Source organism: Lentinula edodes (genome assembly GCF_021015755.1).
Source record: "Lentinula edodes strain Le(Bin) 0899 ss11 chromosome Unknown C8R40scaffold_13, whole genome shotgun sequence".
Lineage (NCBI taxonomy): Eukaryota > Fungi > Basidiomycota > Agaricomycetes > Agaricales > Omphalotaceae > Lentinula > Lentinula edodes.
The window spans coordinates 759,970-787,792 of NW_025764319.1; the positions used below are offsets into that span (position 1 = coordinate 759,970).

A 27,823-nucleotide genomic window follows, 5' to 3' on the forward strand; every position below is an offset into this window, starting at 1 on the left:
TTGTGGAGAAGTTGCTTGTCCCGAACTCTCACCTCCTGCCATATATAAGCTCGACGCCTTCCACGCCTTTTTGTTTTATACCTATCGTTCGATATGTCTTACAATGGTGTTGATCGCAAGGACCGTGTTCCCTCTCCCAATTCCTCCAATCGCAACGTTGTAGACCATGATTCCCCTAATGGTACGTTAATTCGGATCTCATTTGTTCACTTTCTCAACAGTTTTCTCTCAAAGTCACTGAAGAGCCGGCAGGCTTGTCTAACAAGATGCCTCAAAATGCTCAAACCAAGTCGCATATGATCCAGGTGCAGCCGTTGAAGCGAAGTGAGATGCAGGTGCGTTGAATGTGTGATTTTCCCGGGGTAGTTTTACTGAAACAAGTCAACTGTGCAGCCGTCATATGCACAAGACCTTGGTACCGGAGAGGTTCGTCTTCAGGCGTAAAGTCAACAAAGTTACCCCACAAACTTAGAGAACAATGTCTCTAGGTCACCCATGGCATATATGGCTCCCTCCTACAAGGCCTCGGTTCAGTTGTAGGTTTCTGTGGCATGATCCCATGTTGCCCTTGCCCCAATCCCTTCCGAAACGTCCAACAAGGTATGCAAACTCTCACACCCGCACTGTGCCCATTTGTCGCTAATTTCGCACATTTCACAATCTCTTCGCACACCCACTAATAGGATCTGTTGGCCTGGTCTCTCGTTTCGGCCAATTTTACAAGTCCGTTGATCCAGGTCTCGTTCAAGTCAATGTCTGCACAGAGTCCCTCCGTGTCGTCGATGTGAAGATTCAAATATCACCTATCGGAAGGCAAACCGTCATGTGAGTGCTGTTAATAAACGTTTTCAGGTCAATATAATAATAGATTTTAATTTTAGAACACGGGACAACGTTAACGTCGAAATGTCTGGAACTTTTTCTCATCATGAAATCTTTTCGTGGCTGACCTCGATCTTTTTTTCACGCAGTGATTCCGTCATTTACTTCCAAATCTGTAACCCGTATCGTGCAGCTTTTGGAATCACGGATCTTCGACAGGCTCTTATCGAACGGGCTCAAACCACCCTCCGACACGTTGTCGGTGCGCGCGCTGTCCAGTCCGTAGTTACCGAACGTGAAGCTATCGCGTTTGAAATTGCGGAGATTGTCGGTGACATTGCAGACAAATGGGGCGTTGCCATCGAAGGAATCCTCATTAAGGATATCATTTTCAGTCCAGAGGTCTCCGCCAGTTTGAGCTCTGCTGCACAACAGAAGAGGATTGGTGAAAGTAAAGTCATTGCTGCCAGGGCCGAAGTTGACTCTGCCAGGCTCATGAGACAGGCCGCGGACATCTTGGCTTCTCCTGCTGCAATGCAGATCCGTCAATTGGAAGCTTGTGAGTACAACATCGTCTTATTCATTCTCGGTCGTTCTAATATCTTCTCCTCAGTGCAACAAATGGCCAAGTCCGGAAACAGCAAGGTCATTTTCGTACCCATGCAGCTGCAATCCGATGTCGTCAACCAGCTTGCTAGTGGCTCGGGCTCTGGCACTGGAGTAGGAGCTATGATTGATAATGAAGCTGGAGATTCGTTGGGTGGGGTCGGCAAGGTGGGACTCTTGAACAGCATGGCGGATATGTGAAAAATCTAAACTATCTTTCTCTTCTATTCCATTAGTCTACCTCGGAGTGATTTCGATGAACATCATCTATCCCAATAATGATGCTTTTAACGAAAATTTGATCTATTTTATCTTTGGACCTTACGCTTGTTCCCTGTCTTCTACGACTGTAATTTTATCTCATGTCTGTCTTGTGCTGCTTACGATGACCTACATTCCGTATTTGTATAATACATATGTGTTGATTTTCTATAATGACTAAAGAAGGTGTCACATAGACTCGAACCAGTCTGCTGCTGAGAAGCGATATGCGGAATCACTTCTTCGCTGACACCTTTGAGCGCCAGTTTCCAAAGTGTCAACATCCGAAGCTACTGGCTCGAGTCTAGGTGTCACACGGTGTTTACTTGAAGTGGAACCAGCATGACCACCTCATTTGAATCGTCGTCCTGGAATTCAATGCGCTCGCCATTTGCCTCGATAATAGGAACCAATCATGCACCATCTATGGACGAAATGCTCAGATTGAAAGCTTTACTCGCTGTGCCTCGTACAGAGCTCAATCGATTAGAATTAGAGATCGCACGTACGCAGTTGGTACTGGATGGTCTCTTGCGCCAAAAAGAGAAAATAAAGAGCTATATTGAAGCTCATCAAGCTTTGATGTCTCCAATACGCCAGATTCCATCCGAAACGCTCGCAGATATATTCGTTTGGTGCTTACCAGCAGATAGAAACGCGGTTCGAAGTCTGAAGGAGGCGCCTTTACTTCTGACCACGATATGTCGGAATTGGAGACAAGTTGCACTTGATACACCTCGACTTTGGACCTCCTTACATATATTCCTCCCCCCGTACCCGAGCGACATTGCTGTTTCTAAACGTGCAATAGGAGTCAAGACATGGCTGCAGCGCTCAGGTTCACTCCCACTCTCTATCTCTTTTCATGTAAAACCACAGTTCGGTGCCCCTCCTACTACAACTACCACGATGGATTTTTCCGACAGATTGAAGCTGTTGATTCGTACTCTTGTCCCCTTTGGTCACCGGTTCGGTGACCTCTTCCTGTCATTGCCCTCTACAGAACTGGGAGCATTTAATGACTTATCGATGTGCCAATTTCCAATCCTGCAATCATTCCGCGTGCGAGATGCCAACGTCTTCTACGGATTCTTTTATCCTCCGGGCCCTTGGAACGATGGGACAAACTCGGAAAATGGGTCTAGGGCCCCCTTTGCACCACTCCTCACTCAGATGCCAGCTTTGAAGCGACTTGAGGTTGCGGAAATCAGCGTTAGAGATGGTGATCACCTCACTCTATCGCTTAATTGGGGTCTTTTAACTGATCTTAACCTGCAAAATGGCGATTCAACCACCGATCAGCGCCACGGATTGAGGGTCACTGAAGCATTCGGTATTCTTAGGAAGACATCTAGTTTGCAAAATCTACAAATTTGCATTGTGTTAATGCCGGACCACCCTTTTGATAATACTTCAACAGGGATGATACATCTTCCCCATCTTGGCTCAATACGAATCGAATTTATACCTTTTCAATTTGATGATCACACTGTTCCTGCTCAAGTGTCTTCCGTATTTCAGTACATCTCCCCACCCTCGCTGAAGCTATTCTCTGTTGCATGTTACTATCCTCTCCCAATGGGTTCAGGATTGAGCGGAATGCCACCATTGAGCGGAATACCATTCCATACTCTGAAAACACTTGAAATAGCCACGAGAATGACATCCGAGACGCTAACTGGATGGCTTTCCTGCGTCCCAGAGCTGACTTCATTCAAATTTAAGGATCTGGGATGTCCAGCCGGAGCGGAAAGTTTGTTCGCTTTCACAAATACTTTTCGTGACTCGCATCTCCTCGCTCTTACCCCCTCTCATGATAATCCTTCTCCGTTATGTCCGAAGCTGACCACATTTCGAATGATCAATCATCTCCCTACAGAAACAAGGATCTCGAGCTCAGCTTTGCTTGGCTTTGTCCAGGCTCGCGCACCCACACTCAAGACTTTCGATTTATTCTTTGACCGGGACCAATCGTTTGCGGAAAATGACTTGATTGAACTGCGGAAGCTGAAGAAAAATGGCTTTCAGATGCGTTTGCACTATGCAAAGTATCCCTTACACGAGGAGGACTTACCTTCGGATGGACTTCACCCTCGGCCTAACTCCCAACCGCCGACCATGGCCCATCGGATTTCGGATATGGATGGGGTTTTTGGTACAAATCGTATAGTGTGATAGTTTCTCTGATTCGGATTTGTTCATTGATAATTGTGGAGATCGAAGTTGGTGACATTGAAGATAAATAGGGCATCTCCGTCAGGGGAATCCATATCCTATATATTATCCGTAAGTTCCAGACAAATCTACCAGCTTGAAAATTGTGTTTATGCCTTGTGCTTACCGCCGCGATATATACTCTAGCCCCATAGTACATATGATACCAAAAGTTGTAGTAGCGTGTTGCTTATGTACTTAGTACCACTCTTGAACTGAAACCAGCATGGTATCTTCCTGGGATCTGATGCACTCTCCATTCGCTTCGGTAATGGGGATAAATCATGTACCATCTATGGGTGAAATGCTCAGATTGAAAGCTTTACTCGCTGTGCCTCGTACAGAGCTCAATCGATTAGAAATGGAGATCGCTCAAACACAGTCGGTGTTGGATGGTCTCTTACGCCAAAAAGAGAAAATAAAGAGCTATATTGAAGCTCATCAAGCTTTGATGTCTCCAATACGCCAGATTCCATCCGAAACGCTCGCAGATATATTCGTTTGGTGCTTACCAGCAGATAGAAACGCGGTTCGAAGTCTGAAGGAGGCGCCTTTACTTCTGACCACGATATGTCGGAATTGGAGACAAGTTGCACTTGATACACCTCGACTTTGGACCTCTTTACATATATTCCTCCCCCCGTCCCTGAGCGACATTGCTGTTTCTAAACGTGCAATAGGAGTCAAGACATGGCTGCAGCGTTCAGGTTCACTCCCACTCTCTATCTCTTTTCATGTAAAACCACAGTTCGGTGCCCCTCCTACTACTACAACCACCACGATGGATTTTTCCGACAGATTGAAGCTGTTGATTCGTACTCTTGTCCCCTTTGGTCACCGGTTCGGTAACCTCTTCCTGTCGCTGCCCTCTACAGAACTGGGAGCATTTAATGACTTATCGATGTGCCAATTTCCAATCCTGCAATCATTCCGCGTGCGAGATGCCAACGTCTTCTGCGGATCTTTCTATGCTCCTGGCCCTTGGAACGATGGGCCAAGCTCGGAGAATGGGTCTAGGGCCCCCTTTGCACCACTCCTCACTCAGATGCCAGCTTTGAAGCGACTTGAGGTTGCGGAGATCAGTGTTAGAGATGGTGGTCACCTCACTCTACCGCTTAATTGGGGTCTTTTAACTGATCTTAACCTGCAAAATGGCGATTCAACCACTGATCAGTGCCACGGAGTGAGGGTCATTGAAGCATTTGATATTCTTAGGAAGACATCTAGTTTGCAAAATCTACAAATTTGCATTGTGTTAATGCTGGACCACCCTTTTGATAGTACTTCAACAGGGATGATACATCTTCCCCATCTTGGCTCAATGCGAATCAAATTTATGCCTTTTCAACCTGATGATCAGAGTATTCCTGCTCAAGTATCTTCCGTGTTTCAGTACATCTCCCCACCCTCGCTGAAGCTACTCTCTGTTTCCTGGACCAATCCTTTCCCAATGGGTTCAGCATTGAGCGAAATACCATTCCCTACTCTGGAAACACTTGAGATAGCCATGGAAATGACACCCGGGGCGCTAACTGGATGGCTTTCTAGCGTCCCAGAGCTGACTTCGTTCAAATTTGAGGATCTGGGATGTCCAGCCGGAGCGGAAAGTTTGTTCGCTTTTACCAGTACTTTTCGTAACTCGCATTTCTTCGCTCTTACCCCCTCTCATGATAATCCTTCTCCGCTATGTCCGAAGCTGACCTCATTTCGAATGATCAATCATCTCTTCCCTACAGAAACTAGGATCTCGAGCTCAGCTTTGCTTGGGTTTGTACAGGCTCGCGCACCCACACTCAAGACTTTCGATTTATTCTTTGACCGGGACCAATCATTTGCGGAAAATGACTTGATTGAACTGCGGAAGCTGAAGAAAAATGGCTTTCAGATGCGTTTGCATTATGCAATATATCCCTTACACGAGGAGGAGGACTTACCTTCGGATGGACTTCACCCTCGGCCTAATCCCCAACCGCCGTTCATAGCCAAACGAAATCAAATGTCGGATATGGAGGGGGTTTTCGGTACTGATCGTGTAGTATAATATGCAGACTTGCATAGTGTAACGAGTTTCTTTTTTCATGAATGATTTTGTTCATTAACATTATTACGTACATCATTGGTTTGGAGATATAATTCCAAACATACATAAGAATCTGAAATCGACAAATGATTACATATGGATCGAATGCTCTCTTCGGATTACTATGAGCTAGTAACGCAGGTCTGTACGACCAATAGGCTGGCGTCGGCACCAGTTGCGACCAAAGCAGCTCCTACATCTCCGAGTGCTTTCTTGACCGTACTCCCCATAGCTGCATTTCGTTGAGACATAATTGACCGAAGCTCACCATCCAATCTTTCTACTGCCATTCTCCTCGAGCGACCGAGCACCGCAACAACGGTCCTCCCGGTACTCTGAACCTGTTTTCCAGAGAAGAAGTCAACTACGGAATGCAGGGGCTTCGAAGATTGAATCGTTTCGAATGTGATTCGAGAGAGAGCGGAGGACAGCGATGGGTTTCGTTCAGCGGCAAATGAAGAGGCATAACGTTCCCATATCAGATTGTCTGCTGTATCGGACGCCAGTCGAGTTTGGGTGTTCAAGTTACCGTAAACGGTATCCGCACCTGCAATCGTCTATACGTGTTTATCAGCGCGAGATCCTTGAAGGAGAAACAGGAAGCAGCTCACATTGTGTAAGAAAACTTCGGCAGCGTGTTTTTTGTCAAACTCCTCCTCGTTTTCATCTTGTGTACCCCTGGAAACTCGAACCGCAATTGCTCGCACATCCTCATGTCCAGCGCATATCTTTACCAACATCTTCAATGCTAAGCGGTCATCAGGACCACCGAAGAATGGCAGGACCAAGAGAGAGTCTGGCCCCACTCCCGAAGTGGTCGAGGTGCCTGATGGGCCGCGGTCTACGAAGAGAGAAACATCGCAAGGTGCGGTAAGGAATATGTTTCGGATAAACTCGGAATATAGAACCGAAGACATGATTTGGTCTTTCGACTCCGAGGATGTGAAGACGCTGTCGAATGGGTTTCTGACACCGGGAATCTCGCTCTCCTCGGCATCGGTGGAATGAGAGCCACTGGCCCAAGGTATCACGATCATTCCAGTGCCGTTCTCCCGAACTCGGTCCTTGATGACTGCAGTAAATTCGTCCCTAGGAGAGACATCGATATCGACCTTCAATTTGAGTACCTTGAGACCGCCGCCCAACAGGCACGCAAAAGTCTTGAAAACGCTGACAACTGGGTCGGTGTGAGCAAGATGAGACTTGAGCACAGCAGACGTCCGGTTGCTGAGCTCAATTAATCGGAGCAGAGTGAGTGAAATGGGAGATGGGAGAGGAGTGATTGGCAATGATGCTTGATAAGGAATAATGGGGAGACTCTTCTCGTCTAGTGAAGGAGCAGATATTTCTGCCTTGGAGTCGGTGCATGTAATGGTTGGGCACAGAAGCCGAGTCACAATCATCGCAGCCGGTAGTTGATCAATTTGATCAAGGACTAACGCAAACTTGTTCGTGAATTCATCACTTTCAGTTGATGGATCGCTCGAGGCGATGATGTTCGAGCCAAGATCCTCTACAACTATTCGACTGCGATGTTTGGCCGGGTAAAAGAGGAGGACAAGCGGAGTAGTGATGAAGGTTAGTATGATAGCATGCACAACGAACATAGAGAATGTCCTAGTAGATAGAATGTTTGCGTCCAACCCAATGTTGAGGACGATTAGTTCTACCAATCTGATACGATATTAGCAGACACTACATACAAGTAAAAACAACGCACCCTTTACAACTCATGAGAGAACCTATTGCACCGGATTCCCTAGCATTGAAGCCTGCCACTTTAGCAGCCGCGGCACAAGCGAAGAATTTCGCGCTGAATGCAACAACGATGATCAAGATGGTATAGCCCCAGGTGATTCCATCGTTGAGGAGGCCAAGATCGGTCTTCAAGCCGGAGAGAGCAAAATACTAGTATCATACATGAGCATATGATATAAAGACGGTGATCAAATTATGACCCACAAGAGGCAAGAGCAAGATGACTACGATATCTTCGATCTTCTCAGTAAGGGCAATGCCGTAGCCATTGGTGTGTGGGATGATGATACCGGCGAGAAAACCGCCAAAGATAGGATGTATACCAATGATATCGGTGAAGAACGCAGAGATGAAGACAAGTAGAATAGTGACGGTCATCATCACAGTTGAAGGAGTCCCTTGTTCAAGACTACCGGTCTTCCTGGCGAGCCACCGGTATCCCCATTTCACGGGGTATAGCAAGAAGAAAACATACCCAACCGCGGTTAGCAAAACCCATAGTGCAACTAGACCCGAAGAAGCATTGACCAAAGCTACTGTGAGGGCGAGCAAAATCCAACCAACAACGTCGTTCCCAACTCCAGCGGCCAATGTAACAACGCCGACGGTCGTGTCGAGAAGTTGCAATTCTGTGAGGATACGACACAGAACGGGGAACGCAGTGATCCCGACGGCTACAGCTGTGAAGAGCAGGAAGTAACCAAAGTTGACGCTCGGATCAGTGAATTCTCTATAAACCCCAACGCCAAGAGCAGCTCCGAGACCCAATGGAATGACGAGGCCCGCGATTGAAATTCCTGCAGAGGCCTTGAAGTTCTTCTTGATGACCGTACCGTCAATTTCCATCCCAATGATGAACAAGAACAAGACGAGACCGATATTGCTGGTTAGAGTAAGCATTGGCAAGGAAATCACAGGGAAAATGGCATTTTGAAAGCCTGGTATGCGTCCCATAACACTAGGCCCTAAGAAAACGCCTCCTATAATTTCTGCGATTACTCGAGGCTGTCGAATACGCCCAAAGATAGTCGCGAGCAGCTGAGTCATTGCCATGATGACAATGACCTGGATAATCCATAGTACAATAGGATCGTTGCTGTTGTAGGCCGATGGGTTAGATCCTGAAAATATACCAGCCTTTTACAGCTACAGTCAAAAGATAATGAGGATACAAGCGTAGCGAGTCATACCTGCTCAGCCGCCGCTCTCTTGAGGACCATATCTTTGAATACGCCCATGGTTGGAGAAGAAAAAGAGGGGCAGAATGGCGCTCCAGTTTCTCCAGAGTCCAATAAATGCTATTTGATCTAATTCAGGATCGTGATGTTATTTTAGTTCCGCTCTCCTGATATCTCCATTCAGGTGCTGAGATCCTAGGTCAGTTTCGTACCAGTACCAAATGTGTGTGGCAAACCTATGTATTTTAGGAAATACCACGTACATGTACACCAGTTTACCACAGGTCAGCCTCAACATTCGCAACACCCTCAAGTAATACAGGGATAAAAACAGATAGAGGAGTGAAAAGTCTGATGTAAAATTTAGGCAGGAACTAAGGGACTGGAGGTTGACTGGAGAAGTGCGTTCCTTCCAGATTCCTTCTGAATATATTTTCACGCCGTCCGGAACATCAAATTCAACCAGTCTCGACTTCTTTCATTGAACTACTCTACTTCAAGCCAATCTTGTCACCTTGGCGCTTCAAGCATTCTAGCCAAAGAGGACGACTCAACATCACAAATTCAACTTCAGGAACAAACAACAAGGGAACTGAAGTGCTGTCGTAGGTTCCTAGGCGTTTGCCTTGAATATAGTAGAGAAATGCCGCAAGGAAACTCCAGCCATTCAGAGGATAATTTACATTCGAAAGCGATATGTATACACAATACGATTCGCGCCCGGTATTCGCCCAACGAAGTGAATCGACGGAAACACCACCGTTCCAGGGTTAGACAGAGTATGCATTGCCGTAAAAGGCGGGACCGTTCGAATCATGAATCAGAACTACACCCGCGACAGCCTAAAGAAAGGAATTTCAGGGTACTGACAATGGAAGTTCTCACAACAGATCGACAGACCGCAATGAACACAGTTCACGATTGTTCCCGAGCGGACTTGTGCTTTCGGGACTCTGCATATGCACGTTGAACCTTGATAATTCATGTCCTAAGCGATTCAAACATTAAGCCATGATTTCTCAGGTGATAGAACTCTCAGCAAACGCACCTTCGTCTGTATGCATCGGAGACAGCAGAGTTTCTCATAACCCGGCTTTTTCCACTTGGCAATGAGGCTAGAGCAAATCGAAACGTCTAACTGAGAATGGTATGATGAAGATAGACATCAAAGACTCACTTGGCATCCGCAAATCCCTCTTTCAGGAGCCAGTCATACAGCGGTTTCGAGATAGCTTCCCGCTTGTAGTATAGCTCGTAAACATATCTGGAGCGGGCATGCGAAATTTGCATGATAGGCCACAAAGATTCAGACTTGCGCTTGCCCTCATGCGACTCATTCTCAGCATCTCTCATCTTCCTTGCATAGTCGTCCAATATCTGTAGCATTCACATATAGATAACGACGTTCAAAGTCCGAAACGCGATGAAAATGTGCCCCAAGAATGCAAAAGCGTTAGCAGGTTTGCGAAGGAATTTTCAACGATAGATTCACCGATTCTATCTCTTCATATCCTTCTGGCGGTTGCTTGGTCCTGGTCGTGCGTATTTTGGGCATAACAAAAGGTGGTGGTTGCCGAAAGCAATGAGGCGAACGAATCCTGCTTATGTGAGATCCGTGTTTGGATTTTCGGCGCTCACATTGACTTAACGCTCTAACAACTACAACGACAAATGATAGATGTATTGTTCATATACTAGCTTTGAAAAGATACTCGTAATCCTCTATGGATGCTTCTACTGCTTCCTTTAATCGTTGCGCCACTGTCTCATCAAACTCTTCCGTCCATTTCTCCACATACTCCTCTACATTCAAAGGTTCCGAAGATTTCTTAACGAAGGTATTGTAAGTTATAATGATGACCCTGGGTGTAAAGCACTCACTGGTGTCTTGATTACCCCCGTAGATTCCTTGATTGTGCCCACGAAAGCTCGATAGACACCTTCTACGGGCTCATTCGACGCGTTCCAAGAGTACTGAATCTGGGTCTCGTCTATTCCAGTCAATGCACAGAATTTCTCCATCTGTCCTTTCGTATCCTCTACCAACTTGTCTCCATCAATAACAATCGGCCAGTGTTTCCTCCCCTCTAAATCAGTTTTATCGTAGTATTCCCGATAAAAGTCATAAATAATCCTCTGCCAGCGGTAGGTCGCCATCAACGGAAATTCCGAATCAATCCCGGTACCCCCAAATACGGATGCTGCGCGTATATAGCTGGTATACGTGAATATAGGGTGTCGAATGATGATAATTGGCGACATAGACGCAAGTAAACGGTCAGGCAGTAGAGTAGGATTGGGAACAGGAAGTGGGACGTCCGCCTCTCCAGAGTTTGTCACGTCTAATTTGCGATCTACGATGACGGGTCGAGGCACTTCATGGCGAGAAGAGCTGATGTTTGCGTTTACAAACTTGGATTCAAACAGATGAACAGTGTGTTCTTTGATTGTACAAATCTTTCCCTACAACGTTCAACTCCGTTGGTAAAGGTTTCCACGAAGAGTAGGTTTCGATCGCGCACCTCTTCATTGGCTTTTGCCAGCAACCCTTCCATTTCATCTAAGCCTGCCTGGTATGATTTCTTATCAGCTTCTTCTTTCGACATATGAGAACTTTGAATCCGTAGGGCCCTCTTTTCCTCCGACCATTGGGCCTCGGGTCCAGCTTGGAAGGCAAACATGAACGGGTACTGTTTCGTTACCATCTGAGGATGGGTTTCCAACAAGCGCATAAACAGGTTCGATCTGGTCCGAGGATGTGAATAGAGAAAGAGTCTTTTGTGGACCTCGGAATTGGATTTAGGACTAGCCATCATGTAGTGGTGCGTGAGGTCGTTCCAAGGTGTTTCAGTGAAAGTTCACCCAAGTTCACGCAGCTTGCACGCGTCCTCTAAGAGTATTGATGATAAAGATATTTTCTCAAGGCGTCGGCTATCATACAGCAGTCAAAATGGCAGCCCGGGCAAATTAAGATAAATAATCGATACAACCTGCTTGAAACTGCCATGTACTCATCTCCTACCGGTGCGTTACTGCGCACTATTGTAAAGCGGGAAGTTGTAGGATGTCTGTACGTCATGCATATAGCCATTATCGATAGTTGGCGACCTATGTACACCACTAAAGGGACCACGGTAATCAGGAAAATATTTCTTATTCAACTTGTCTTCAAGGAGACGACTGTAGGCCATTGTCAGAAGTTTGAGCCTCATGTAAGGTATGCTATCCGCAGTCACAAAAGTTCATCAAATGAAGGTGTGCATGAATTGCATGAATGAATAGAAGATTTATCAGTTTGTCCAACATGATTACTGTTCCTGAAAACTCCTAGCTAGCTAAATTTGTCCCCTTCTGCAAGTCCCGTTACAGAAAATAAAGTCTATATGCTGTGGCGTAGTAGATGATTATAATCGTCCATTGCAAGCTCGACAAACTCCGCTAATTTTTGTGCAACATCTGCATCCCACTCACTTTCCCATCTTTTCATTGCTTCAGTAATATCCGGTGGTTGGATGGTATCCTAAAATCATGCGCTAAGTATTGATCTGGGAAACTCGGATAGTGAGACGTCATCTCACCGAAGTCTTGATGACTCCTGTGGATTCCTCGGCTACCTTGGTGAACGCATCCCAGACTGCGTTTCGCTTCACATAATGCGGATCCCATGAATACTGGATATCCGATTCTTTCAGGCCAACTATTTCACAGAACCTTGTCATTTGACCTTTTGTATCGCTGATCAACTTGTCTCCGTCTATCACGATGGGCCAATTTCCCCGTCCAGAGCTAAGCTTACGCTCCCTCTCGCAGTACTCCTGATAAAAGTCGAAGACAAGTCTTTGCCAGCGAAAAGTTGCTATGATGGCAAAGTCAGGATCTAAAACATTTGCGCCGTACGATGAAGATGCTCGCAAAGCGGAAGGGAATGTATAGAAGGGATGTCGAATTATGATTACCGGCTGAAGAGTAGCAATCATGCGATCGGGTAGTAAGGTAGGATTCCGGAGAGGAAGCTCTTCGTACTGTACACTTTTTTCTTTGTCTTCGTACGTCGTTCGTATGTCAAATTGATGATCTATTATGACAGGTCGAGGCTTTGCCTCTCTGCGACAGTCCACATGGCTGTTCAGAGTATTCGAGTCAAGTATGAAGCATGTATGTTCCTTAATGACTGCAATCTTCCCCTACGAAAGGATCAAAGACATCGACACTTCGATAGACACGCCTCTGCTACGTACCTCTGACTCGGCTTGAGCGATGGTTTTTTCCATGATATCCAAGCCTGCTTGGAATGTGGTGTTTGCGAACGTCTCCTCAAACTCCTGCATGGATTTTCCAATGGCCGCAGCCCTCCCTTTCTTGGTCGAAAGCGCGTTCTGGCACTCGGGACCATTCATGAAGGCGTCTTTGAACGGATATAGCCTGTCTAATACCTTCGGATGGGTCTCAAGTAAACGCATGAACAGATTCGACCTCGTTCGGAGGTGGGAGAATAGGAAAATGCGAGTACAAGGCTCGTCCGACATTTGGAAAATAGAAATGTGATAACGAAGGAAATTCAGTTGCGGTTCTGCTTTTTATATACATGTATCGTTCAGTTCCCATAATACCACGAATTCCGGTACCAGGACCTTGATGTCATCGAAACAGTCGACGAACCCGGAACTTTCAGAAGAGTGCGCTGAAGCTCTCACGAAACCTTGCTTCTATCTCCACAGAATTTACAAACTTTCTAAGTATACGAGTACGGGTCACTCACTTTTCTCCACCGAACGGTACGCAGTACATGGTAATCAATCAACAAGCCAAGCCCAGATGGTCGATTGAGTAGCAGTATATAGAACTGTAAGGTATATTTAGTCCGAATAATAGTTCTACACAAATGATATAGATGTCTCTTATATCAAGGAATAACCAAGCATCCTTTGCAGTAAAAAAAGTGCTGATTACCATAATCCAGTCTATCTATGTCTCATCATAGACTCATCTCTGGGCGGACTGCCTACCGCCATGAGGGAGTCGGCAATATTCATGGAATCAGTAGCTGCCCAAGAAGATATATCTGGTATATACCCACTTAAGCCAGATTTCGAAACAACTCTTGAGGATGATCCACTTTCTCTAGGGCCAGTTCCGGCACCGCTGAGATGACGACGGTCGTCGTAAGAAGAAGAAGGGAGAACATCGGTGATCCCACTCTTGAAGCTTTGAACCTTCCGGCTCAGTGCCTGTAGTACGGACCCTTTGGAGGGCCAATGTGTTTCTGAGGGAAGGGTACTCGTTCCTTGACTCGGCATCAACTCATCTCCCTGGCCCGTAAAAGTAGAGTGTATTGATGAATCAGATAACCCTCTCCGTTTAAGCTTATGATGCATCAGAGGGGTGATTATATCTTTCTCCTCACCATTGGCGCCCTCATCGACCATTGGAAGACGTGTGTTTTGCTCATCAATCACAGCGTCTACGTTCCGCGAAAGAAAATTCGGATTAAGTCCCGCATCGGGCCCTGGCTGACGAAATATTACTGGAGACTCTGATCTATAAAGAGTTGACTGTACTCTTCGCGGACCTTTGGGCACGACTACCCAAGGATCAGGACTTGACAATGGTGCACCAGCGAATATACCCATAGCCGAAGACAAACCGCCGTCCGTGGTGGAAGCAACTACAGACTCTTGACGAGAAGGACCTGCTGGTGTGGCCGATGAGCTAGTGATTGAACGCCCAACCCCTGAAGAAAATTCGACGTTTACAGTCGTAGCAGACGCAGACAGTGCGGGCTGAAGTTTAGGAACAAAACGTGGAGGTCGAGAGTTGGCCCAGTTACTCGGAGCCCGAGTGAGACCACTTAATGCAGCCGTAGAAGGAGATACAGCTCGTTCAGCGCCAGCTGTGGTGTCAGCTCGCGTTCCTGAAGAAGGGGCAAATAGCTTGGAAATCGGGGCCATCCAGCTGCTTGAGGCAGCACCGTTCGGATTTTTCTCAACTCCTGCCTTGGCGGGGTCTAAGGCCAGCTCACTGACTCTTGTAGCGATGGATGGGTCTAAAATCACGTCGTTCAAGGTAACTCTCATCGTACCCATCTCCACAAAGAACTCTCTAAATAACTTGAACAATGCTCGTAGATCTTTCCTGGTACACATTGTCACAAGGTGCTCGTCTTCCAACAAATGTCGAAAGTGGATCCGTATTGTGGATGTTTCGTTGATTATACCGTTGACTGTATTTCGAGATATATGACCTACATCGGCGCCACGAAGATGTTGACGTTTCAGTCGATTGGTCAACGTTAACGCATCGGCCTGAGACATCCGAGTGAACAACGCAGTCATTCGCTCAATGATTGTTCCCATGTTTGATGTAGTGGAATCGGAGAACGAAGAGGTTTCAGAACGAGGATCATGAGGTGAAGGTGTAGGGATCGACGTCGATGGTGCCGGAGACGTTGGCACAGGAGAGAGACCAAGTAGATTCGACGGTAAATGATCGGTTTGCACTCCACAAGAGCGGGTGAGGAGGAAAAGAGGTCTATGTGTCCTTGTTTTCTCTGGTGATGCAAGACCAGTGGCGCTTTCGCCATCAAACTCGATTTGATAGGGAGAAGGCGGTAGAGGTCCATACGAACGGGAACCGAACGTTGACCGTGAGTCGGATCCACCAGGAGAAAGAGGCGGTAGTTCACAAGTCAGGGTATCAGGAGTTAGCGGTTCCAGAGGCCGAAGACCGTTTCTTTCCAGGCTCGAGTGACGTCTATTTAGAAGAGGAGTCTACAAAACATTTTGATGAGCTGCAGCTGAGATTCAGGATACATTTGCTCACAACATGTTCCCTCATAGAAGACGACGACAGGCTACCAGAGTAGTGGTGTGACCTTCCAAAATTGGCATGGAGAGGAGTGCCTGTATGCGAACGTGGTGATTTCATGGTCATATTGGCGCGTCGTTCTTCAACCTCCTGTTGAAGAGCGTGCAGATCATCCCTAGACTCGGCGAGCAGAGTTTGTAGTTCTGCGTTGTCACGTTTCAGCCCTTCATTATCATTGACCAATGATTCAAGCACATTAGTGACTTCTGCGCTTTCGGATGTTGATTGGGAGCCAAACTACGGAGCTGTGAGATCAATCACCCATTCACCACGCCCTTTTGGACTTACTGTGGTATGGAGTATTTGGATCCTAGATCTCGCATTCTGAAGTAACGACTCTGTGGATTCCATGCGCAGTAAACGTTTTTGCTCCAGTTCATCTTGTAATCGGCGAACTTCTGACTGAAGTTTTACTGAGATACTATTAGTTGAACTTGGGCTTCCGCATATTGCGAGAACGCACAAGTTTTATCCTTCAATGCCGCAAATCTAGATTCTGCCAACCTCGCTCTCTGTGACTCAAAGTCCCGTTCCTGCTGCATATCGTCTCGTTCTCTGTTGACCACTGAGAGGCGAGTCTCCCAACCGATTGACTTTGCATGACTGGTTGAAAGGCGGGATATCATTGTACGAGCCTCTTGTAACTCCTGGTATAACGTCTTCGAAGATACTTCGGTAACCTCGTTATTCACTAATGCTTGCGTGAGGCGCTGGAAAGATTGTTAACTCTTAAATAGTCTTTGTGAAGGTAAAGAGACCCAACCTTCTCCAAGACGTGCTTTTCCTTGAGTAATTCAGTAAGCCTGGAATCACTGTCTTCACCGCTGCTAGAGTGACCATCGTTGACTGAGCAGTTCTGAATTCACAACAGTTGTGAAAAGAATATATATCGACGCTTGCCAGGACCCGACTGACCTCATGGCGGCGAACATAAGCTTCATGGCGCTGTAGTAAGGCTTGTCCTATTTCTAGATGAAGTCTTGGACAGCTGCCTTTGGAAAGGGTAAAACAAACACACCGGCACTAAGAATGAGCCTGTTTTCCAACCGCAACTTCATCGCTTGCCACGCCTTGAGGTTTTCGCAATCTTCTCTTTGACAGCAGCATGATAGCAGTGATGGGGGTTCTGGTGAAGGGACTCTGGAGAAATTGTTCAAGGCAAGCGTCAAATCATCAATTGTGTTGGTTAAGTCGTCGAGGGTCTTAGTCGAAGGCGAATCCGGTGTTACTGGGCGAGAGACGCTGCTCGACATGGTTGGAGTCAAAGAGCTATAGTACTGGTTAATGAGTGATTGGGTGTGTCCCGTGAAGAAAGAAAGTATTAGATCGTAGATTGTCGTGGTTCAAACTGTGTAATTAATTGACAGACTTTCAGTTCGCGGAACTCCGAAGCTGCTTTGAATAAGTGTCTCAGCGAACACAGTTGTCAACTGTGCCACTGGGAATATGTATGTACAAAGGTCAAAAACAATACAGCAATTGAACGATATACAGAAATGGATGAGTATACAGTACATTCGTAGAGTATGATAGTCCGGAATAAGAAAGACAGAAAACCAAATGGGAACAGTTATCACTATGAAACTATGTTAGCAACTAGATTAGCAATTAATACGAGGACCTTCCCAGCAGCAGGGCTTTGTGCTGGAAGAAATTGGAAATTTTTGGCAAGACCCTGCATGCCCTGGTCTTCGAGTGCCTTCAAATGCGAACGACCAGGACCATGGACGGAGGTCGAATCATCCACAGTGTTAACTGTTGACGATGAGCTCCGAAGTGCACCATAGCGCACACCAACGTGTCCGTCACGAAGTCCATCATCAAACGCGACGCGAATTATATTAGAGACATGATAGATGATGGTAGGATTGGAGGAGTTAGCAAAGGTATCTTTGATTCGATCTTGGAGACTTTCGTATCTGTAGAGAGAAACGTTGGTCAATCGAAAGTGCGAACGCAGGAAAGTAAGAAACTTACGCCATCTGTATGATCTCAGGGTATGTTGCTGCGATATCAGCCAACACACTGTAGAGGATTTCTGATTCCGCATCGTCTCCTTGAGCAGTCGTTAACATTACTCCTATGAACGAAGTGGCCAACAACGCCGTGTTTGGATCATTGATCCCGAGGGTATCAATGGACACGAGAGGAACATGCGAGATCTCTTCTGAAACAGACATGACCGTCTGGTCGTCCTCTACTATTACGGCATCTTGGATTCCACATTCCTGCAGCAAGGCACGGTAATCTGCTGTGGTCGTAGACGCCGCAAGCAGCGCGATGAAATATCCAAGAGCATCAGGGTCAATGTATGCGAGATCTTCATTGGCCACATCTGGCTGAAGTTGAGCATCAAAATGCGCGGTGATTCTCAACAGCGTTCGAAGGGCCTCTTCCGCGGAGTCTCGAAGACCACTGTGCCGCATACCCTTGAAGAGAACTGCAGCAAGGGAGAACGAGAAGCTAGCGTCACACGACAGCTGAAGGGTGCTATCGAACTGTTGCGCAGGCTCCTCTATAGGCGATCTGGCCTCGAGTAGCCGTACAGCAACAGGAGCACCCACAAACGTTCCTCGTTTCTCCATTTCTTTCATTGTTAATGTCACCAGAGCAGCTGCATCCTCGAAGAACGCCATATGACTTGACTGCAAGAATGCAACACCTAGCCAGAAAAGTTGGGGAATATGTCTTGAGTCAGTTTGTAAACCAGGGACAGCTTTGGTTATGCATCGGAGCATGCTGACCAGTGCAGCAATATCTGATGTGTTATCTGGTTGCAACAAGGCAGTGCGGAAAGCCATGAGCATCTGGTACATAAAGTCGTCGTCCACATCTGAAGTAGCCAATGCCCCAAGAGCAGTAAATGATCGCATCTGTATCATTGACGAATATTGGAAGGCTGAAGCTGTAGCAAGACTCATCCATCGAGCTTTCCAAACATTTAGTTGACCTACAGAGTGATAGGTATAAGCATATTCTCAAGCTAGGAAAATAATCTACCTTTCGAGCCCGAGGAAACATCCATAGAGCGAATGAGAAGGGCAGTGAGTTTCTCTTGCTGATGTATGATGCTCTTTTCCTTGTCCACATCGAAGCTTGTGTACTCGCTGGTAGTCGTAAGTCGGCTCAAACCAAACAGGTTCAAGACATGTTCTTGCGTAGTCATCTCTTCAATAAGCTGCAATAGCTCGGGTGCTGATCCTTCGTCAAGGCGAGCAAGGTACAACGATTGAACAAGGTTTATGATGATGCCATAGACAGATTTCCGAATGAGCGTAGAACCGACCCCTGCGACTAGTGTCACAACATGAACGATTTCTGGGACGTACAGTTGATTATTTAGAGAGTGAGTAGTTTCTGTTCCAGCGATCAAGGCGATACGAATCAAGGTCGATACTTCTGGCCAACCGGTATTGTGGGATGGAATTCGGGGCATTCGGGGAGAAGCTTTGATGATGGCCTGTAGACTTGAATATAAGTAGTATATTCGTAGAAACGAGATATCTTGCGCACTTTACGAAGCTTCGAGAACAATCTTCCACGGACTGCAATAGATGATGATGACATGGCAGAGATCGAATGAGCAATAATTTCACAACGGTGAGTCCCAATGCCACCGTCAGTGGCAGAACGAATTAGCTCATCAAATATGATATCGATGATATTGCCATTGAGCTGTCCAGCTTCGTGCCAGATGTACTTTTGAACACCATTTGTAGCCATCTGAAATTTGATCGTCGATACCAATCCAGCCCAAAGTGTCGTCGACACATACCTCTGGAAGGTTTACGCTTAAATCAGTCAGGACTCGTATGCAGTCACGTAGCCGAGCTCCAGAACGTTCGAACAGCGGACTGGTGGGATTTGCAAACAGTTCAAGGTTCTTGATCCATGGATTCATATATCGGAGACAGTTTATACGTTGTAACACTTGCATTGATTTGTTCCTGTCGTTGGTAGTCATCGAAGCAACGACTTCTGAGATGAAGTCAAGTGTTAATTGTGGTGCAAATCGAGCCAGCCGCGTGCTAAGGTCAATAACAAAGCCATTGAGGGTGCCAGGAACGAATCCAGCTAAGTTGGAATAAGAGCGCGCAGAAAAAAGCCACCAATCTCGCTTACCTTTAGGTGCTACAAGGGGCGACTTATCGTAATTAAGATACGTGCAAACAGAACCTAGCAGGTCGTACGCGGCAGCGCGTAATTCGTCGTCGTAGGCATCAACACTCAGCATACCGATGTGTAATAAAGTAGCCGGAACATTGGAAAACCGCATGAATCGTTCTGCGAGAGGCATTTGTTGATCCTTCAAGCCGCTCTTGGCAGCTCGAATGGTCTGTAATATACGATGAACGGCGGCGTCTTTCTGGAGAAGATTCGGACGTACTCGAATGATAGTCTCTCGGTTTGGAGACGTGAAGTATATCGTATCACCTTGCCTGCTCCGTCTAATAATGAACTCGTTTGTTTCGAGACCAGTTTGAACATTATATACATCGCTGACGTCGGCAAGAAGAACGATTTCCGCTGATTTACAGGCCAGTCCAGGCGATATATTAAGAGTTCTAACCTGATTCTCAGTGAGGCAATGTATATTGTGCAAGAGAAAAGCGACCTACGGAAGTGATCCGGATATGAGTTTGACCTATAGTTAACAAAACTGGTGTTCTGGTTTGATGTGTTTTCATTGTTACGTCTGTAAATAAATCTGACTGTTCCTGCTCAAGGCTTACTGGAAAAATTTGAGACTAAAAACATTCCGGAATGAAAAAAGTCTCACGAGGATATTTCAAAGGAGGTGACTCTATGACACTGGTCGGTATGTGTGGAATCAGTTCAGCAATTGAACTCCAGGCACGGAGCTCCCCAGCGATACCAATGCCTGCAAACCTCATCTGTGAGTGGAACGGTGCAAGTGAGAGACGTTGGTCTACCTGCACAGACATTGTACACTCTTCTAAGGAATTTCTGCATCAAGCTGTTAGGATTTAGGATGTGCGTTCGGACAATCATCATTCTTAGGTCGGAAGGAAACACCTCCGCACAGAACTTGAGCCAACGCAAGGGAAGTTCCGACACTGAAGTGAAATTCGTGCAGTCGACGATAATCTCGATATCGTATCCCTCGTACCGGGGAGAACTGAGCAACTGCGAAGAAGGATCAGGGGACTCAATACATCGTAGTCGGTAAATACTAAAAGAAGTCACCTTAAAAAAGTGATACATGAAGAAATCCATATCCAAGGCTTCAACATTAATTTTTGATAGACGAAAAACATGATAGACCAATCCCCCAGACTCCTGAAGGCAAAATCAAATCTTTCAGAAGTGCGTATACAACCAGTAACGACTTACGGATGGAGGCACGGTTTCACAATAAACTTCCTGAACAGAATCAGTGGTCCTGTCGGCATAGCGGCTCATGAGCTCTTTGTATTCCCGATGATCCTTTCTGTCTAGGACTGAAGCCTTTGGGACGTCTATCGGGGGTCCAAGGTCAACCAACAGCGTGCACAGACTGTCCCAAGCACGTTTGCCATTAAGCGCGGAGTTGTCGCTGTCACTTGATGGCTTTGAGATGCTGAGAAGTTCTTTACCAATTTTGTCTGCATGTTTATCGAAGAACCGGTGTAAAACGATGATATCCGTGTCATCCGAAGCGGTCCCGAGCCACTCTTCGTCGTCATCTTCACCAGGAGTATATCGCTGAGGACAAAATATCTATTCAGTACGAAGCAAATTATCCAAGCAACTTACATTCAATTCACTCAGATATCGTGTAACATGCGCAATATGATCTCGGAGGAAATCATTCAGAACCATCATGTGTGCTTCCTTCCCAAAGAAGATATTATTTGCAAGATTCTGGATGATTTTCGCGATGAGCGTGAGGCCGCGACGAAGAGCATCTCCAGGAGGATCCAAGTCTATTGTTTCGGGCGCGACCACAGCTGGTGAAATGAATCTAAATAAATATCATTTATCACCACTGCAGAAAGAAATTCTGAGCTGACTGACCGCAGGAACACAAAAGCTCCCAAGGCGGCAAATTTTGCGTCAGGCCATCTTTCATAACTGATGATACCCAGATTAGCGAGAAGACAAAGATTGATGTAAGCATTAGTGACGAACACTGTTGCTGCAATGTGAACACAAATTTCGCGGAACATGCTGTGAAACCCATGATGAACACAAAAGAAATCATGGCCAATAACAACTACACTCACGACGGAAGCGCAGATGTCGAAGATCCAATGATTTCCAGGAATGATTGAGCGACGAATTCCACGTTCCTCCTGTTTTGTGCTACATTTTGTTGGCCTGCTTTGGATGGATCCAACTCGTATCCTTGTCCTGGTGGTAGTGATTCCATACACTTGATGAGAGGACTGATGAGCGTCCTAAGGTAGTTGTATCCATGGATTCTTGCGAAGGCCGACAAGAAGCGGGTGCAGGTACTGTTGCTTCGGAAGAGTCCTGCTTCATTTTCTGCAGGGATCATCAACAAACGATGATGGGAACAACACACTAAAGGACATACCAGTGCGAGCCACTTCACGGTCAATCATCGCTTTGATTAGCTTCATAAGTGAAGCCCGTGAGTCGAAAAGATTCAGTAACACCGCGATCATTGAATCCACTTCCCCAGGGGGACAAGTCTCACAAACAGCAAGAACGAGAGTCATCTGAGAATATGAGTGGTTTTCTTTGACATGTGAAATAAATCATTCACATCTGACTCTTTGACCAACTGCAACCAACATAAAGTGTCAGAGAGAGAAGTCAGATATGGGATTAGAATACTCGCCTCTGCCAGACGATTTTGTCCACTGGATGGGCCAGTCCTATCTTCAGGATCAAACTTGGTACCTTGGCTAAGTATACGGGCGAAGACGTGAGCAAATATTGTGCGTTTTCGATTGTCTTCATCATAGGCCAGAGGAAGACATTGTTTGAAACCACTTTCAGTGTTGGCACTGACAAGATGAGAAAGTCCAGTAATGACAAGGTCACGAACTTCAGTCTCGCGTTGTGAGGCTCGCATTCGCTGAAATGAAGGTCAACCAATCGGATGATCTGTTTGTTAATGATAGCCTACATTTTGGATGGAACCAACGTCCGACACACTATCAGAGGTCTACATTAGAAGCTTGGATCAGTACTGCCCCATTGTTCAGCAGCAACAAAAGGAAGCTCACCGGAAGGTCCAGCTGGCAAAATTCAAATCCATTCAGTAAAATGCCTGAGTATTTCATGAATAGTCTTGAGACATAGTGGAAACTATCATCTCCAGCAATGGAGGTATCCACGGGACGTAACTGCAAGCGATCTAACAGTTTGACGATCGTTCGTAAGCACGACAAGTTTACTTCATAAATGTTGAAACCATAATCTGTTGGTGGCTGGACAAGAAGTCAATATAGAAAGATAGGACAGTCTGTTTCTCATTTACATCTGGTGGCACAATCCATTCGAGGATTATATCAAGGATGTCACGCCGAATATCATTATCTTTGCGTATACTCAAGTTACCTGCCCGCCCGCAGACACAGTCACAAAGCGAACAGAACTTTTGCTTGATGCGGAATATATCTGGTGAGTCGAACCGGGTGATGAAAGAGGCAAGTCCAAGCAACGTCGGGCTTATGTCAATACTCAGCACTTCCTCAATTCGTCCGTGACTATTTTCCACCATCAACTTGAGGACTGCGATAAACTGCGCAAATCGACGGAGTTAAAGACAGATACTAACGCAATCAGCAATCGCTCACCTGGTCCACAAAGAGAAGCATGTTCTCGTGATTGCCTACCCCGTCATTCGTTTCCTTCTCAAGTTTGACAGCTTGGACCACTCTATGAAGCAAGATGTGAACAACGGTTACATTACATGAAGGCGGAACGTACTCATCAAAATACTTTAAGATCTTGGGGTGAAGCCGGGCATTGAGGTCAACACCAAGTGCTTCGCGGGCAGTGTCGCGAATAGAGACGTCTTCGAAAATCAGCAATGCAGTAAGGTCATTGACAAAAATCGATATCAAAGGAGCAGGACTTTGCATAGTCCGCATTGTATCAGGAAGTATTCGCTGAGGAATGACGGAGGAGAGCAAAGAAAGATCGTGGTTATCTTGGATGCTTGAGGCCGCGGTCACGGCCAAAAAAAGTGCAAAATTCTGCCACTGTGCAACTTTATCCTGAGAGAAATATGGATATCACGAAAGTGCACCAGAGAGTGGAACGAACCTGATAGGATTCTCCACGCCCAATAGGAATGGTGACATCATCCGGAATATTGAGGATTGTGTCTGTAAGGCTGGAAAATCGAGCATAACACTCTTGCCATACCGCAACATTTACGGCCGAACAGTAAGGCATCAGTCGGAGTAGCTTCCTAACTCTCTTCTGGTGAGCCACTCGACCTATCCTCACCATGTCAACCACTTAATCACAGTAGACTGGGAAAAAACACTGACCGACCACAAGCACCTTAGGATCACCCATACGATCGTAAACTGGATATCTCTTTGACTTGTCTTCTTCAGTGATCGTTGGATTACTAGGTGCGTCAGCCTGGCTCTCAATGTGCGCGATTAGACGCAATCCTTTCGCAGCAGTATGAGACACATTTCCGTCAGCAGATGGTAAGGAAACAAGCAGTGCGATCTCGGCAAGAATCATTGGTGGAACACGGTTAGGGTCATTCAGAAATGATTTCAATGATGGATCCTAGGAGTCAGGTCAGTGAGATAAATCGATCATTTGAACGGGATGGTCCATTACGTCGGTCTTCTTGGCAATGAAGTCGAGCAGTCTCAACACTATGCCTGACCACAAACGCTGACTTTCGACGTCTGTCCGAGCCTGCAGTAACATCGTAGCGACACTGGTAAGCATTTGATACCTGCGCATCACATGAGTAACGAATAATTCGAAGTATATTGAGCAATTACAAAGTGTTCCTCGTCCACCCAACGATCAAGGCGTTATTTGGATCAGAAAAATCGAGATGCAATGTCTTCTCGAATGTGCGTAGATTAGCGCTGGCCGCTGCAATTTTAACCGCAAGGTCGAGTGAGGAGTCATATATACGCATCGTGAGATTAGTCCACATTGTGAACTCGTTTTCGGGCATGTCCGCATAGTAAAATATAAAATGATTGCGCCAGACAGAGAGGATACCTAAAACCAGAAGGTCTCGATCGTTGAGTGGGTCAACGTGAATGCGCTTTATTTTGGGACGCGTTGCGCCTTTCTTTGCACTACCGTACTGGTCAACTTCCATACGGCGAGTAACAGCTGTCTAGAAGAAAGTTAGTGACACGTCGGAATCATTGTAAAAGATGAGTGCAGACCCTGTACAATTGTCGGAGACGAGGAGCAACGACCTTCTGTAAGTCATCCAAAGGATCCTGCCAGGGGAAAAGGGCTACCTAAGATGAATCAAATTGTCATCACGACGATAACCTGGAATGGAAAAGAAAGCATACTTCTTGAACGAGCGTTAAGCAGGCTCGTACAGCACATAACTTTACAGCGTCTGACCGTTCCGGTTCAAGGCATAGCGAGAAAATATAATGCGTGTCTTCCTTAGGCAGGAATCGATACACGGAAACCAATGCTTCAGCCCATAGGGCAACATTGATATCTTCACAATACTCCCAAAATGCTTTCTGATTCGGATTCCAAATTCGGCCCTATAGCGGATGTGGCATGGATGGGCGATATGTTATCAACGTTGATGGAAGCTAACATACCTTAATTTCATGCGCCACATCGTAGGCCAACATTTGAAGCGGAACTTCATCGTCTGCAGGTTGAACGTACATCGCTGCACGACATATATCTGTCGCACATATTAATGATATTGAAGCCAATTTGCCGGTGTATGAGGATTGTCGCCTGAGATCCTCTGTAAACTTGGCCAGCTTTTGGTTGGCGCGACTGGATCCAAGGGTCTGTAGATTAGAGCTCCTTTCGGGGATCACACATTGCAGGATGGCCAATGTTGGCCATAAAACACGTTCGGAGCCCGAGCATTTGTTGTACAAAAAGTCAAAGACACTGGATGCTCCATCCATCTTGCCATGCAATTTGACGACTTCATTGAACTCATCCGGGAAATGCTCAATCCAACTCCAGATCGCGTAACGGAGGGGAGCTGCGATAGCCTTATGACCCTCGAGCCTCATATTGACCAACAGAGAAGAAAGTTCTGCAGCAGGACAGTGAGTATCCGAGTCATGAGTAGACCACAAAATAAAGTACCATTCATAATTTGTAGCAGTCGTGAACGATCAAGAAGACTGTATCCCAGAATCATGAGATCTGTCGAATCCGACGATTCATCAGGATGCGTTGCTAGAAAGTGAATTCTCAATCGCAGCCTGTGAAAAACAACCTTCCAATTCGACGCCGATATATGGAATATGATTTTCCCGGCGTACTTCATGATCTGCTGAGATAACACTTGAGAGGAAGTGGTAAAGAAAGTGGGAGTTTTCTCGTATGCAGTGTCATTGCTGGACAAAATCACATCAGAGTTGACTACCTTCTCAGAAGAACGAACAGGATCTGAGGAAGGCTGGGTACGAAGTTCGTTAGGCAGGGAAGAAGACAAAGTGCTACGGATGTGACTGAAGGGGACTGCTCCGGAATTGATGTCCTCTGCGATATAATCTCTGAAGGAAATATCTCCAAAGGTGCTGGAAGGCATGATGAGAGGCGGCTCAGAAGCTACGGTTTGACGAATGCATAGAATCATTACGCTGAGCACGTATCTAGCGCAAGCTTCTTCCAAGGGCGGAGGTTCTGACCATGAAATGGGAGTAGACGAATCAGAGCTGCCTGGAACACGCCTGACTGTATCGGCATCAGACATTGGTCGATTGCTAGATCTGGAGGCAGCTCGGAGGTTGGGCTGCCATCGCGTTGTCATTGCAACTGACAGGACTTTGAGCAGGAAAAGTTGAGACTGCATGGTCTCAATTGATACAACGCCATTAGGATCTTGTTGCTGGAAATGATGCTCAAAGACATTGACGTGAAATATACAGACAATGTACGATACCTGGGTCAGTTTCTCCAGCAGTTCCCCCAAGGCAAATCCAATCATGTCCAGGGCTTCATGAGCTAAATCGACCAGAGCATCCACAGCCTGCTGGGTGGCATTATCAGACTCTAGCCGGATGAGAGGTTCACCAGAGTTACAAGGTAACTATTATGCTACTTTAGCAGTGAATACAAGTAGCGTTTAAGATACGAGACGAACCTTATTCTTCAACCTGTTAACGAGAACTTGAACGATTTTCTGCTGAGGCGTGGGAGGGGCACCGTGAGTGAGAGAGGATGCAGAGTGAGATTGGCCAAAGATAGCATGATGAGAGTGAGAGTCGCTGCTCTTGTGCACGCGAGTGGAGGACGAAGAGCCATTGTTGATTATACCTGCAGAAGCTGAAGGTCGACGAGTGGGCATACTCGTCTGTGCAATAAGCAGACTGAAGATATTTAAGTACGCCTTGTGGGTGTCGTGATACTTCGTGGAAGGAGAGAATGAGGAGGTAGGGCAGGTCCACAGACCGTCTTTCTGCAGTTCTATAAGGTTCTATATAACCCCAGATCGTACTAGTAGTCGACAACTGCTGAACGCGAAAAAAACAGTGCTTACATAAGCACTCTCAAAAGCCACTTTAAGTTAACTTCAACTTTCAACTTCAACTGACAAATTGCTTCAAGTGCCACGAATCTCTTAGCCAGGCTCCATTACTGTTGATGGTCATTGACAGTGTCCAGCACACCAAGATTACGGTAAGTATATCAAGGACTCCAAGTATTGCTGTAGTCAGCATACGACATCGACAATATACGACGTAGTGGTGCTTGCTCAGTATTGATCCAGACTAATCCTCAACATTATGTATACCGGGTTCAAACTGTATTCAGATATCTTCGAGGGCCTGCCAAGTGTCTTTGGCCGAACCACCCGCCAGAATACATCACGAAGAATAACAAATAATAGTATAGAGTAAGATGACAAATCAAG

The 27,823-nt window shown here is 46.2% G+C and overlaps 9 protein-coding genes across 9 annotated transcripts; 3 read left to right on the plus strand and 6 right to left on the minus strand.

Moving 5' to 3' along the window:
* Positions 1-93: 93 nt before the first annotated feature.
* On the plus strand, positions 94-1,951 carry C8R40DRAFT_1185804 (uncharacterized protein; the record flags this gene model as incomplete). The annotated part of the gene is made up of 8 exons (XM_046233001.1): positions 94-181; positions 235-335; positions 394-426; positions 489-600; positions 684-825; positions 882-908; positions 972-1,381; positions 1,436-1,951. 8 exons carry the CDS (start codon positions 94-96, stop codon positions 1,627-1,629), a joined length of 1,107 nt encoding a protein of 368 aa, XP_046087590.1. The 3' UTR covers positions 1,630-1,951.
* Positions 1,952-2,031: 80 nt separating this feature from the next.
* Positions 2,032-3,864, plus strand: C8R40DRAFT_1169608 (uncharacterized protein; the record flags this gene model as incomplete). Its single annotated transcript, XM_046231399.1, has 1 exon — positions 2,032-3,864. The coding sequence occupies one exon, from the start codon at positions 2,032-2,034 to the stop codon at positions 3,862-3,864; it is 1,833 nt and encodes a 610-aa protein (XP_046087591.1).
* A 95-nt stretch (positions 3,865-3,959) lies between these two features.
* C8R40DRAFT_143225 (uncharacterized protein) lies at positions 3,960-5,973 on the plus strand. Its single transcript, XM_046234158.1, has 2 exons — positions 3,960-3,975; positions 4,051-5,973. The coding sequence occupies exon 2, from the start codon at positions 4,130-4,132 to the stop codon at positions 5,942-5,944; it is 1,815 nt and encodes a 604-aa protein (XP_046087592.1). The 5' UTR covers positions 3,960-3,975; positions 4,051-4,129; the 3' UTR covers positions 5,945-5,973.
* A 132-nt stretch (positions 5,974-6,105) lies between these two features.
* C8R40DRAFT_1160280 (Sodium/hydrogen exchanger family-domain-containing protein) lies at positions 6,106-8,979 on the minus strand (the record flags this gene model as incomplete). The annotated part of the gene is made up of 5 exons (XM_046229994.1): positions 6,106-6,540; positions 6,595-7,657; positions 7,704-7,891; positions 7,946-8,878; positions 8,932-8,979. The coding sequence occupies 5 exons, from the start codon at positions 8,977-8,979 to the stop codon at positions 6,106-6,108; spliced, it is 2,667 nt and encodes an 888-aa protein (XP_046087593.1).
* A 414-nt stretch (positions 8,980-9,393) lies between these two features.
* Positions 9,394-10,518, minus strand: C8R40DRAFT_142963 (G10 protein). Its single transcript, XM_046234157.1, has 5 exons — positions 10,412-10,518; positions 10,097-10,296; positions 9,968-10,034; positions 9,820-9,907; positions 9,394-9,761 (listed from the first exon to the last, which is right to left on the minus strand). The coding sequence occupies exons 1-5, from the start codon at positions 10,472-10,474 to the stop codon at positions 9,733-9,735; spliced, it is 447 nt and encodes a 148-aa protein (XP_046087594.1). The 5' UTR covers positions 10,475-10,518; the 3' UTR covers positions 9,394-9,732.
* A 46-nt stretch (positions 10,519-10,564) lies between these two features.
* Positions 10,565-12,083, minus strand: C8R40DRAFT_1100354 (uncharacterized protein; the record flags this gene model as incomplete). The annotated part of the gene is made up of 3 exons (XM_046227891.1): positions 11,444-12,083; positions 10,824-11,384; positions 10,565-10,762 (listed from the first exon to the last, which is right to left on the minus strand). Coding segments are annotated over exons 1-2 (852 nt in total), but the record flags the coding sequence as incomplete, so codon positions are not given.
* On the minus strand, positions 12,084-13,648 carry C8R40DRAFT_1100356 (uncharacterized protein). The gene is made up of 3 exons (XM_046227892.1): positions 13,158-13,648; positions 12,498-13,103; positions 12,084-12,439 (listed from the first exon to the last, which is right to left on the minus strand). Exons 1-3 carry the CDS (start codon positions 13,443-13,445, stop codon positions 12,299-12,301), a joined length of 1,035 nt encoding a protein of 344 aa, XP_046087596.1. The 5' UTR covers positions 13,446-13,648; the 3' UTR covers positions 12,084-12,298.
* A 2-nt stretch (positions 13,649-13,650) lies between these two features.
* On the minus strand, positions 13,651-17,159 carry C8R40DRAFT_1145760 (uncharacterized protein). The gene is made up of 7 exons (XM_046229507.1): positions 16,802-17,159; positions 16,699-16,751; positions 16,547-16,639; positions 16,247-16,493; positions 16,072-16,196; positions 15,739-16,020; positions 13,651-15,686 (listed from the first exon to the last, which is right to left on the minus strand). The coding sequence occupies exons 1-7, from the start codon at positions 17,034-17,036 to the stop codon at positions 13,881-13,883; spliced, it is 2,841 nt and encodes a 946-aa protein (XP_046087597.1). The 5' UTR covers positions 17,037-17,159; the 3' UTR covers positions 13,651-13,880.
* A 200-nt stretch (positions 17,160-17,359) lies between these two features.
* Positions 17,360-27,256, minus strand: C8R40DRAFT_1042636 (uncharacterized protein; the record flags this gene model as incomplete). The annotated part of the gene is made up of 33 exons (XM_046224099.1): positions 17,360-17,702; positions 17,761-18,733; positions 18,784-19,243; positions 19,297-19,506; positions 19,559-19,857; positions 19,906-20,119; positions 20,171-20,353; positions 20,403-20,515; positions 20,564-20,665; positions 20,718-20,931; positions 20,992-21,081; positions 21,139-21,489; positions 21,541-21,748; positions 21,802-21,858; positions 21,916-21,954; positions 22,011-22,272; positions 22,325-22,489; positions 22,588-22,831; positions 22,883-22,921; positions 22,983-23,186; positions 23,237-23,500; positions 23,556-23,609; positions 23,667-23,978; positions 24,028-24,203; positions 24,258-24,510; positions 24,565-24,685; positions 24,735-25,084; positions 25,137-25,214; positions 25,272-25,478; positions 25,539-25,996; positions 26,050-26,797; positions 26,852-26,998; positions 27,053-27,256. The coding sequence occupies 33 exons, from the start codon at positions 27,254-27,256 to the stop codon at positions 17,360-17,362; spliced, it is 8,142 nt and encodes a 2,713-aa protein (XP_046087598.1).
* Between the last annotated feature and the right edge of the window lie 567 nt (positions 27,257-27,823).

Coding starts and splice junctions, on each gene's coding strand:
- C8R40DRAFT_142963 (XM_046234157.1), bottom strand. CDS start 10,474: ATGCCCAAAATACGCACGACCAGGACCAAGCAACCGCCAGAAGGATAT. Junction 10,297..10,411: donor GATATGAAGAGATAGAATCG/GTGAATCTATCG, acceptor TGAATGCTACAG/ATATTGGACGACTATGCAAG. Junction 9,908..9,967: donor TCCGATGCATACAGACGAAG/GTGCGTTTGCTG, acceptor TGAATCGCTTAG/GACATGAATTATCAAGGTTC.
- C8R40DRAFT_1145760 (XM_046229507.1), bottom strand. CDS start 17,036: ATGTCGAGCAGCGTCTCTCGCCCAGTAACACCGGATTCGCCTTCGACT. Junction 16,197..16,246: donor GGCATTGAAGGATAAAACTT/GTGCGTTCTCGC, acceptor ATAGTATCTCAG/TAAAACTTCAGTCAGAAGTT. Junction 15,687..15,738: donor CTTCTATGAGGGAACATGTT/GTGAGCAAATGT, acceptor AATGTTTTGTAG/ACTCCTCTTCTAAATAGACG.
- C8R40DRAFT_1100356 (XM_046227892.1), bottom strand. CDS start 13,445: ATGTCGGACGAGCCTTGTACTCGCATTTTCCTATTCTCCCACCTCCGA. Junction 13,104..13,157: donor TCGCTCAAGCCGAGTCAGAG/GTACGTAGCAGA, acceptor ATCCTTTCGTAG/GGGAAGATTGCAGTCATTAA. Junction 12,440..12,497: donor CAGGAGTCATCAAGACTTCG/GTGAGATGACGT, acceptor GCATGATTTTAG/GATACCATCCAACCACCGGA.
- C8R40DRAFT_143225 (XM_046234158.1), top strand. CDS start 4,130: ATGGTATCTTCCTGGGATCTGATGCACTCTCCATTCGCTTCGGTAATG.